This window comes from Peromyscus eremicus, chromosome 2 (genome assembly GCF_949786415.1).
Source record: "Peromyscus eremicus chromosome 2, PerEre_H2_v1, whole genome shotgun sequence".
NCBI lineage: Eukaryota > Metazoa > Chordata > Mammalia > Rodentia > Cricetidae > Peromyscus > Peromyscus eremicus.
Window position 1 is genome coordinate 4,086,248 of NC_081417.1, and position 12,356 is coordinate 4,098,603.

A 12,356-nucleotide genomic window follows, 5' to 3' on the forward strand; every position below is an offset into this window, starting at 1 on the left:
GGAAGATGTTATCTCACATCAGATGTCCTGGTCCTCTGGATCTTAGTCTTTTTGCCCTTTCTTCTGTGATATTCCCTGAGTCTTAGGTGGTGATGTAGATGTACCAGTTGGAGATGGACACCCTATGGTCAGTTGTTCTCTGCATTTTAAACAATTGTGAATTTCTTGGATGGCCTTTGTTGCAAAAAGAAGTTTCTTTGATAAGGGGTGTCCTAGTCAAAGTTCTATTGTTGTGAAGAGATGCAATGACCATGAAAAAGTGTTATGAAGGTAAATATTTAATTGGGGTGGTTTACAATTCAAAGGTTAGTCCATTGTCATCATGGCAGGAAGCATGGTAGCATGCAGGCAGACATGGTGCTGGAGAGTAGCTGAGAGTTCTACATCTGGATTGGCAGGCAGCAGGAAGAGAGAGAAAGATGCTGGGCCTGGTTTGAGCATTTGAAAACTTAAAACCTACCCCTCCGTCCCCCACCCTCCCATCTTCCAATACAGCCACATTTCCTAATAGTGCCATTTTCATTCAAACCACCGCTAGATGGTGGTTTTCTGTGAAAATAAGGATAGGTGTTTAGACTGCAGTTGGGAATTGCACTGGTCTCAGAAAGTGGCCGCAGTAGGTTCTCCTTTATGGTCTATGACCTCATCAGTCATAGGATGGTTATGTTTGAAGTGCCAGGCATGAATTCCTTCCTATCGAGTGGCCCTTAAGTTCAATTAGACAGCTGCTGTTTAAGATATTTAGTATTTTATGGCTCTATTGAGGTAAAATTGACAAATAAAATGTGTGTATAATTTCCAAAGTACAACATAATGTTTTGTTATATGCATACATCACAATTTGATTACCACAGCTGAGCTAATTAATATGCATGAGCATCTGTGTTTGACGAGATCTGTCAAAGTATATATAGTTTTAGCAATTTTCAATTATATAATGTATTAGCTGCAGTGATCAGGCTATAGAATAAATCTCCACAATGTATTCCTGGTGTAATCTGAAACTTTGGAGCATTTAGCTTCTTAGTCAGCCCCTAGTTCTCCAGTGCAGGCCTCCAGGCTCTGACTCCGGTGGTGGTGGGTGCAGGCCTGGTTGGTCTCCAAAGTGACTGAAAAATGCAGAAGGACAGTGGCCTTTACATTATCTCGGCTTTGGCTATGCAGCCCTGGTTGCTACTGGTGGGATTATTGGCTATGCAAAAGCAGGTAGTGTGCCATCCCTGGCTGCTGGACTCTTCTTTGGGAGCCTAGCAGGCCTTGGTGCTTACCAGCTGTCTCAGGATCCCAGGAACATGTGGGTTTTCCTAGCTACATCTGGGACCTTGGCTGACGTCATGGGGATGAGATTCTACAACTCTGGGAAATTTATGCCTGCGGGTTTAATCGCGGGTGCCAGTTTGCTGATGGTTGCCAAGCTTGGAATTAGTGTGCTGAGTTCTCCCCATCCATAGTAGCCATACCCCTGCTTGGGCTCATGAAGAATCGAAACTCTCCAAGTGTCCACATTTATAATGTCTGAAGAAAAAAGTGCAGCATATTTACATATTCTGACATTTTACAAAGATACCCTGAGCACCCTGAGGTAGAAGATGAGATTTCACCTGGGTGGCAGGTGTTGAACCTGAGACCAGTTGCTACCTTCATGCAGTTTCATTCTTGTATGATGACATCTCACCTTTCTGTACTAGTAAACAAGGGATAAAATTTTGGGTGTCAACACAGGGGGCCCCAGAGCCACATGTCCTGCCCAGAAGTGTGTGAAACCTCTTGCTGACATTTGTGATGTGGGATCTTTTGCATAGGTCTGCTATGAAATTATGTTGCAATGAAATACTGGTGAAAATAAAGTTTGCTATTAAGAAAAGAAAAAAAGAAATAAAACATTTTGCAATGGCATTAAAGTCACTGAGGTCAGAATAGGTCTGAAAATAAATTGTCTTAGCTTAAAATGAAAGATTTTTCAGCTCAAAATTAATTGCCCTAGGAACTGGTTTCTTAGCTTCAGCCTCAGAGACACACAGAAGTCTGTGCAACTGTGGCTCAAGGGGATCAAAGTATATCCTCAAATGAAACTTAAAATTGGCAAAGTCGTCCATGTTATACTGGTTTTGTAAGCATGGAAGATATAAGAGTAAGGGGGTCATGTAGGCTAATGTTCCTTCCTTCCAGTTATATTATGCTTATCATTAAGATCACACATTTTGAACTGTTTGACCCAGTTCATTACCTCTCAGATGGAGGCCATGAAGCTGCAGGTGATTCTGACCTCAGAGCCAGTTTATCAGTTGGTCAAACAAGGGGACCCTGAGTGTGCAGGCTTCTATGACACAGAATTTTAAATTGGAGCTTATAAAATATTTTAATAGCTCCAACAAGGGGAAATGAGGTAGAAGAAACCCAAAGTAATAAAATTGATATTGTAAAAGATTTTCTATAAAATATTTGCTTAGGAGTCATTAAAACACACAGCGTAGAATTTAGCTAAGGGAGGGCTGCTCCCCAAATACCCTAAAGACCAGTAGTCTACTAACCAGGCCTGTTAAAGACAAGGGAAATTGTTGATGCTAGGATGTAAATGTTTGTTTACTAGGATTGAGCAGCCTTGAGGCTCATCCCCAGCTCAAGGGGGCAGTACAGGGTCAAAAATATCATTAGGCCTTCTCTGTCATTAAGTTCCCTGTGCTTTTTTTTAAATTTAATGTATTTATTTTATTGCTTAATAAATAAATTTGTAATTTTTTAATTATTTCCGTTACTGTAAATTTCTGATTCTTAGAAATAACATAACTTACTAGAAGTATTACAGAAAAATTCAATTGATCATAAAGGAATATATAGTGGAATTTTTTTCTTACTCTGAAATTACTCTTTTTTTTAATTAATTTAATTTTGCATATCAGCCACAGATCCTCCTGTCCTCCCTCCTCCTGCCCCCGCCCCTGCCCTCCTCCCAATATATCCCTCATTCCCACCTCCTCCAAGGCAAGGTCTCTCCTGGGGACTCAGCTCAGCCTGGTAGATTCATTTGAGGCAGGTCCAGTCCCCTCCTCCCTTCACCTAGGCTGAGCAAAGTGTCCCAGCATAGGCCCTAGGTTCCCAAAAGCCAGCTCATGCACTAAGGACAGGTCCCACTGCCTGGGGGCCCCCTAAATAGTTCAAGCTCATCAACTGTCTCACTTATACAGAGGGTCTAGTCCAGTACCATGGGGGTTCCTCAGCTATTGGTTCACAGTTCATGTGTTTTCACTAGTTTGGCTATTTGTCCCTGTGCTTTTTCCAATCATGGTCTCAATATCTCTTGCTCTTATAATCCTTCCTCTCTCTCACCAATTGGACTCCTGGAGCCCCACCTGGGGCCTGGCCATGGATCTCTGCATCTGCTTCCATCAGTCATTGGATGAGAGTTCTATCATGACAGTTAGGGTGTTCGACCATCTGATCACCAGAGTAGGTCAGTTCAGGCTTTCTCTCAACCATTGCCAGTAGTCTATTGTGGAGATATCTTTGTGGATTTCTGGGGACCTCTCTAGCACTTTGCTTCTTCCTATTGCCATGGGGTCTTCATTTTCATGGTATCTCTTTCTTTGTTCTCCATCTCTGTTTTTGTTCCAGCTGGGACCTCCCGCTCGCCTAAGCTCTCTTTCCCCCAACCTTTGCCCTTCATTAGCCCCCCCCCTCACATCCAGTTTGCTTATATAGATCTCATCCATTTCTCTGTCATTGGGTGATCCCTGTGTCTTTCTTAGGGTCCTCTTTACTAGGTAGCCTCCCTGGAGTTGTGAGTAGCAGTCTAGTCATCCTTTGCTTTACATCTAGTATACACCTATGAGTGAGTACATACCATGTTTGTCTTTCTGAGTCTGGGTTACCTCACTCAGGATGATTTTTTTTTTTTCAGATCCATCCATTTGCCTGCAAACCTCATGATGTCATTGTTTTTCTCTGCTGAGCAGTACTCCATCATGTATATGTACCACATTTTATTTATCCATTTTTCAGTTGAAGGGCATCTAGGTTGTTTCCAGGTTCTGGCTATTACAAACAATGTGGCTATGAACAAAACTGAGCATGTGCCCTTGTGGTATGATTGAGCATACTTTGGGTATATGCTCAGAGTGGTATAGCTGGGTCTTGGGGGAGACTGATCCCCAATTTTCTAAGAAAGCGCCATATTGATTTCCAAAGTGGTTGTACAAGCTTGCATTCCCACCAACAGTGGAGGAGAGTTCCCCTTGCTCCACATCCTCTCCAGCATAAGCTGTCTTCAGTGTTTTTGATCTTAGCCATTTTGACAGGCGTAAGGTGGTATCTCAGAGTTGTTTTGATTTGTGTTTCCCTGATGATTAGGGATGTTGAGCAATTCCTTAAATGTCTTTCAGTCATTTGAGCTTCCTCTGTTGAGAATTCTCTGTTTAGCTCTATAGCCCATTTCTTAATTGGACTGTTGGGCATTTTGATGTCTAATTTCTTGAATTCCTTATATATTCTAATTATCAGCTCTCTGTCAGATGTGGGGTTGGTGAAGACCTTTTCCCATTTTGTAGGCTGTTGCTTCATCTTGTTGACTGTGTCCTTTGCTCTACAAAAACTTCTCAGTTTCAAGAGGTCCCATTTATTAATTTTTCTCTCAATGTCTCTGCTACTGGTGTTATATTTAGGAAGTGATCTCTGGTGCCAATGTGTTCAAGACTATTTCCTACTTTCTCTTCTATCAGGTTCAGAGTAACTGGATTTATGTTGAGGTCTTTGATCCACTTTGACTTAAGTTTTGTGCACAGTGACAGATATGGATCTATTTTCAGCCTTCTACATGTTGACATCCAGTTATGCCAGCACCATTTGTTGAAGATACTTTCTTTTTTCCATTGTACAGTTTTGGACTTTTGTCAAAAATTATGTGTTCACAGTTGTGCAGATGTCAGGGTTGTAGATGTAACCAACCATCTTATTAAATAAGAAACACAGAACCATTGCAAAGAAGAAAGCCAAGAGGTCAGAGCTAAGAGCTAAAACCTTACCCTTCCTCCTGCGGTGGTCCTACCTCTCTGAAAAGAGAGCTACTTCCTGTGTTAAAGTCTTTATAAAGACTTTCAGTTCTGCCTTCTCATTGGTTGTAAACCCAACCACATGACCACATCATCACTGCCTGTCTGTACAGACCTCCAGGTTTTCTATGGTTGGTATTGAGATTAAAGGCATGTGTCTCCAATGCTGGCTGTATCCCTGAACACACAGAGATCTACCTATCTCTGCCTAACAAGTGCTAGGATTAAAGGCGTGTGCCAACACTGCCCGGCTTTCCTATGGCTTGCTAATAGCTCTGACCCCCGGGCAATTTTATTTATTAACATACAAATAACATTTTAGTACAAAATAAAATATCACCATATTTTCCCTTTTCTATTTTAATAAAAAGAAAAAAGGAAAAAGCTTATAACTAACATAAGAAAAACTATATACAAAAGTATAATAACTATATACAATATATACAAGTAATAAATACCTAAACAATGTCTAGTCCATTTGTATTTGACAAATTTAGAGAAAATAATTCCATTATATATCCTATTTTGGTAAGTCCAAAATGTATCTAATTCACTTTCTATCCTAATTAATCTTCAACTATAACTAACTAATCTTCAACTCCCACAGAGACCCAAGAAGGAAATAATATTAGCTAACAAAAATGAAAACAGGAAGTACATGTAAGCAACTTCCAAAAAATTGTGAGTTGACAGAAACAGCCAGCTGCCTGGACAGTCATCTGAGGTTTCTCCGCAGTTTTGGGGCATCATCTTCAGCCTATAGGCTTAGCGTATCTGACAGACTCATTTGTGAAGTAGGATGTACACAAGGTCAACATTTCAACCTCACATTGGGTGAGAGCAGTCTATGTACCAGGAACACCTGAATTCCACTAGTGTCATGTCATGATTCAGGATTTTAAATTCTGGAAATTCTTGATGTTTTTTTTTAATTCAGCTGTCCATTCTTCTTGGCTATGTGTGTATGTGGCTTCATCTCAGCATCCTGTTCTTCTCCACATCCCTCTATTAAATGCCATTCTACTATTGAGAGGCGTGAGCTTAATTACTCTTCAAGAGTAACTGTTTCAGCTGTTGTTCCATTGCACATCAGAAGCCATTGGCCCATTGCCTGTTCAGCTGCCTTCGAAGAAAAGGGCATTGTACCTTTTCTAGATTGCGAAGGCCACTTCAGGGATGGTGCCATATTGTCCTGGCCTCAGAAGATGCCTTTTGATAAAGCCATAACCACACTTGTTTTGGCAAGAATCAGTAGTCCTTTGTTTCGTGTCCTGTCTGTCCTGTTTGTCAGCAGTTGATTCGAGGATACTTTGTTGTCTAGTGGCTAACTTTTGCCACAATGAAAGTTAACTCCAATTGCAGTTTTTTCAATGCCCATATTTTCTCTGAAGTAGATTGGTACTGTCAGGAGCCGACATGTCTCATAGTCATAACAAAAAAGAAAAATCTTCTAAGTTATTAAAACATTTTAAATGCCATATTCTGTAGATCTCTAAAGGGTTTGAAGATGACCTGTCTATCTAAAACATATCTGCTCAATCTTAAAAACATACCTAATATGACTATAGTTTCTATTATAATGTCTAACTACTGACTTTCATTTCTTTATATCCTAATAGTTGGTAATAATAACATTCAAGGATCAGAAAATTGCATTACATTGTTAAATGAACGGTATAAGTACAATTAGAAATATACATATAGCATTTTCTAACAATATCAATTTCAATACAGGGTCTTCAATTCAATTCTATTGGTCCACATGTCAGTTTTTATGCCTGTGCTTTTATCAAAGCAAGCAAACAAACAAAAACTGTAGGGCCCTAGTCTCCTCCCATATTGAGTAAAGCCATTGCCTGCTTGCCAACCTTGACCGGATGTCCTCCCTATGCTAATTCCCTGCCGGTATCCACCCTCCTGAATGCTTTAGGGAAGTTCCTTGTTTGTGTATCCTGCATATTGGGCGTTAACAGCTTAGATGCAAGAATGTAGAACATTCAGTAGCAAACTTCTGCCCTCCGGGGATCCGCCATTGTGCTGTAAGCCTGTATTTAAGGTTTCCTCCCTCTTTCAATAAACAGCATTTGGCTGGCATTCGGCTTTCAGCCGTGGCAAATGACTCGCTGTCTCTTGTCTCTATTTTTTAATCCGCAGCCCCTCGCTCGGACATGGTGAACGGGTGACAGTAACGGAGGTCCCACCGAGATTCTACCAAGACGTTACCGAGATCTGAGAAAGAAGGGACGAGCTGACGGACACCCAACAAGGCTGGCCAGCATTTTAAAGAAAAAAGGTACGGGTGAATTGTATTGAAATGGGTGCAGCTAGCTCACAGTCAGTTGATTGGACTATTGAAGCAGGAAGGCACCGAAGTTAAGAAAGGGCAAGACAGCTAAAGATTTTAAATAAAAAAGGAAATCTTCCCAAAAGAGAAGAGGGAAGGATAGGAAACTTCCCGTTAAAAAAGGGAGAAAAAATTTTAATCAAGTAAAAAGGATTTTCCCAATAAAAAGGGGAAAAATTTTGAAACTAGGCCTAAAGATTGGGGCCCTGTAGAGGAAGGATGAATAAAAGAAAAAAGCCTCTTCCTAGTGGTAATGGAGGAAGAAAAGACTTTTTCCAATTGTAGAAATTTCAGGATAGCTGAAACTCTGAGCTCTTTCTGCAGTGCAGCATCTGAATTACAAAGAATCAGCAGGTAGGCCTCATTGCTGCTGGCTGAACAGCAAGCAAGCCCAGAGGTTAGAAGTTTGGCTGTCTGTTTGCTTATTTTGGTTCAAATGTTTTTTATTTCTCCCTCGGAGTGGGAATAATTCAATATTTAGGATCCCTTCGTGGGAAATGTTTTTCTGTTTTTCCCTTATGGCGGGAATAACTCATTAAGTAGTCCCTTCATGGGAGTAGGAAGTTTAAACGTAAGTTTGTATGTGCGGGGCGAGTGCCCAGTGACAGCAGTGGCAGACAAAGGCATGCATGAGATAGCGCCAGTGCCGGTGGGAGGCAGAGCTGCAATGGAGAGTGGCCCTTGCGGCCTGGGCAGGCACGGGCACTAGAGCCTGAGCACTGGACAGAGCCAAAGCTAAGCCGCAGCTTCAGCTCGCTCCAAGTGAGCAAAGGCCCAGGAAGGGACTACGCTAAAAGTTTAAACAAAAATGTGTTTGTGTGTGTGGCGCATGTCCAGCATGGCTGTGGTCAAAGGCACATGCTGCGACAGCAACGCACAAGATAGCCCGGAGCAGCGGGTGGACAGGTACACACAGGTAAAAGGCAGTGCCACAAGGCCAAGTGAACGGACCAAGCCAGCAGAGTCCGGGAGAGGGACTAGTGCCTAAAAGTTTAAACGGGCCCAACTTCTGGTGAAAAATGATTTCGGTCAGGACATAGAATGCTAAGTCAATGCTGTTTGAATAAAGGATGTTTTGTTCTTTTGATTGTCTTAATAAATGTTTGGATGAATGTTTGATTCTCATGGTAGATAAACTGAAGGAACAGGATTCATAATTTTAAACTATATATTAGATGTGCTCTTGTCTGTTGATCATTACTGAAAATTTGGCCCTGCAATTTAAGTTGCTTTCTAGAAATTCTTGGTTTAATTCTATAGAAATATAACACCTGATATGGATTGGGTTGTCAGCTTATTAAATAATGTTGCTAAGATAAACCCATAAATAATAATATCTTACTGACAAAGAGGTTACAAAATTATTTTTCCAGTAAATAAAATACAGGTAAATTGTTTGGTGCATTGTTAATAATTGGCTATTTGTGCTAATGTGTTACTTGAAATTTATAAAAAAGGATCCTCTTTTTAAGATTTTATAAAAAATACTCCAAAGTATTGCCTAAAGTTATCTCTTCAAATCCTATAGAGATTGTATTTAATGCTTTTATAATTGGCATATGTAAAAAGGACCATAGAAATAAAAGCTGGTGATAGAATTGCTCAATTATTATTGCTTTCATATTTTAAATGCAAAATGGCACCTATATGTAGAACTAGAGGCTTTGAAAGTACAGGGAAAAAAGGTGTTTTGACAAACAGTTATCAATGATAAACAGCATAAATTAAAAACAAAATTATATGGGATTGAGATTGAAAGATTATTGGATTCTGGTGCTGGATATCTATAATTTCACAAGAATCCTGAGATCCCAATTGGCCCCTTACAAATTCCATCTCTAACCTACAAGGTATCGGCACAGCTCAGACGCTATAGCAGAGTAGGCTACTCTTAAATTGGAAGGATGAGGAAGGTCATACAGGAACTTTTCAACCCTTTGTGCTACCTGACATTCCAGTGAACTTGTGGGGACAGGATGTATTAGATGGTATGGGAGCAGTGCTTACTACACAGCCTGTACAACAGATGCTGAAGACTCAGGGCTCCTGCCCAGGCAGAGGCTTAGGGAAAATGTTTCAAGGAGACCCACTCCCTGTGGCAGACAAAAATTGTGTCACTAGAGGTCCTGGGGATACAAGAGGATTAGGGTCTTTTCCATAGGAGTCACTGCACAGCAGCCTTCGATTATACAACCAATAAAAATCACTTGGAAAAGTGATGATCCTGTATGGGTGGAGCAGTGGCCCCTTACTAAAGAAAAATTGGAGGCTGCGAATGCATTAGTTAAGGAACTGTTAGATGCTGGGCATATCATTCCTTCCACTTCACCTTGGAACTCACCTATATTTGTAATTAAAAAGAAGTTAGGAAAATGGAGGCTAGTACAGGATCTTAGAGCTGTAAATAAAACCATGCTTCTCATGGGAGCAACACAACCTGGCTTGCCTGCCCCTGTGACAATTCCTAAACATTGACATTTAATTGTGGTTGACTTATATTACTGGCTGCTAAAGATAAAAACTTGTTTTTGATGCCTTTTCTAATTTACAAGAAGTTCTTAGCCTGGCTAACTTACAGATTGCCCCAGAAAAGGTACAGGTATCTTTTCCCTATCATTATTTAGGTCATGAATTGCTATGCACGGGCATACGTCCACAAAAGATTACTCTGCGTACGGATCAGCTACGCACGCTTAATGATTTCCAAACCTTTCTGGGAGATATTCAATGGCTTCAGTCCATTTTAAAAATTCCAACAGGTCAGCTTTGCTCTTTGTATGACGTCTTAAAGGGCAACCCTGACCCTTTATCTCCCCATAAATTAACAGCTGAAGGACAGCTGAACAGCCCTACAACGAGTGCAAGAGGCCCTGGAACAGGCTCACATGCAGTATATAGATCTTTCTTCTCCCTTATTGTATTTTGTTGCGTCTAACTTGACCAGCAAGAAAGACAGGACACAGAGCTCTTCTTCAAGATGTTTATTCAGGCCTCTTAATCTGTTTCTTTGTTCTTCTTCTCCTGGGGAGAGCCCGCCTCAGCCTTATATAGGTCTCAGTCCACCAGCCCCCATGTGCCACATGGAATTCCTGGATAGGTACACGCATGCCTTAGCAAGCCAAAATTTGAAACCAAGCCAAATAAGGTACTTCTTGAAACAAAGAGCGCTCGCCACTGGGAGGGCGGGGGGGGGGGGGGCGGCGGGAGCCAGCTCCATCTTTAGAGTGCAGCTTCCCGCAGCTCTCTACAGTTCCCCCTTTTTGTTTTTGACAACAGGCAAGAGTAGAGGTTTGATCTCTGAGAAAACAAGAACCTGTACTAATGCTATCCAGGTGTCATCCACCTAGAGAGTACCAGACCAGTTCAGCATCCTTTTTTCAGAGGCGGGAGATAGATGCCAACCCGCATGCAATCAAACATGCTCTTCTTGAGGTCAGTGTTATTTCGACCTCAAGTGCAGTGCCATGCCTCACAGCCTGTGCTTCAAGGCTACAGCTTTACTAGCCAAGCCTGAGGGGACTGACCAGCCTCGATGGCGGTAAATGCTTGGACAATCATGGCTGCCTGACGGCGCTGTGCAAACCTCATCTTATGGAAACACCATAGGCAAACAAGGAAGGCAAGTATCACAAGAACCAATAAGGCACCTAGTCCCGCCCACTCCTTCAAATGATTTGCTGCAAGCTGGATCCAGGAAGTCAAGCCCTCAGCCATGCTGATGTCCACTCAAGTGGAGTTAATGGTCACCACCGCCGCTCTCAATTTCTCCAGGGTTTCTTCGAACTTTCCAGACCAGTTTCCTACAAGAAATCTAGAAAGTTCTTTAGACAAATTTGCGGCTCAGGAAGCATTCTGAAATTGAACACTGGTAACACACAGGCCAGGCATTCTCCACTCACAGCCCAACTGGGCCATTTGCCAAAGGATATCAACTTGTTCCTGCACCAAATCAATGCGCTGGTTGAGTACCATGAGGCCTCCTTTCAACTGTGCATTCAGAGAGGTTTGGGCATCCAGGGCCTGGGACACTGTAGCAGACAAATTATTTAAAGTTGTGGCTGTTTGCACAGTGGTAGACATAGCTATACCTGCAACAGTGGCAGAGACTGCGGCCATGGAGATAGCGGTTATAATCGCCACAGTTATGCCAAAATCTCTTTTGGGTCTAAACAGCATCATAGTACTAGGCACTTTTACTGGTACTGGAATCCACCGAGGCACCCGAGCAATAAGGGCTCTGGTAAACAGCTTACTGTCCCAGCATTGGGACATCCAACAAGTACTATTTGTCCAATTTGCAAAGCTAAAATTTGACAAGATAAACAGAAATGGAGGATGCACACATACAGGACTGGCTTTAAAAGTGGTGGTATTCACTATGGGCTTAAAAAATTGAGTGCAAGTTATAGAAACATTCTGGGGGTCAGAGGCATATTCTCCATACCCACACTGATCATGCTGAACAGAACAAAGAAGTTCATGCACTCCATAACTTCCTCCCTGAGTCATGATAATAGGGGCTGTATCGGTGCAGCTTCCATTTACGCCACACAGCATCCATTTATGAAACGGATTCATGTGCTGGTCCTGCAAGAATAGCCCTGTCTTCATGTCTCCTTTGATACCCCCCTTTTCAAGGGGGCCACTCATATCAGGTGAGAAAGTAAATCTTTGTGCTTTATCGGCCCATCTGACAATAGTGGATTGGCAGTCTGTCCAGGGCCAGGGGTCGCCTTCATATGCTCCCCAACAAGTAGGACCCCACTTGGCTTGCTTAGGGGGTATATAAGTATTATTAGGCAAGGTGATATTATAGGTGAGCATAGTGCCATTCAGCCAGATAACAGCTGTAGTATAACTATGTTTCAGGGTAAAACAGTCATTCCCATGGCTAATTTGCTGTTGCTTAATGCCTGGGGCATAATTTCTAGCTCCATTAAACCACCCATAAAGGCCTTTGGTCAGGG

At 41.9% G+C, this 12,356-nt stretch overlaps 1 protein-coding gene across 1 annotated transcript; it reads left to right on the top strand.

Annotated features, from left to right (window-relative positions):
• The first annotated feature begins 245 nt into the window (after positions 1 to 245).
• LOC131904444 (transmembrane protein 14C-like) lies at positions 246 to 1,469 on the top strand. Its single transcript, XM_059255597.1, has 2 exons — positions 246 to 270; positions 1,123 to 1,469. Exons 1-2 carry the CDS (start codon positions 246 to 248, stop codon positions 1,449 to 1,451), a joined length of 354 nt encoding a protein of 117 aa, XP_059111580.1. The 3' UTR covers positions 1,452 to 1,469.
• Positions 1,470 to 12,356: the final 10,887 nt, after the last annotated feature.

Coding starts and splice junctions, on each gene's coding strand:
- LOC131904444 (XM_059255597.1), top strand. CDS start 246: ATGACCATGAAAAAGTGTTATGAAG. Junction 271..1,122: donor CATGAAAAAGTGTTATGAAG/GTAAATATTTAA, acceptor TGAAAAATGCAG/AAGGACAGTGGCCTTTACAT.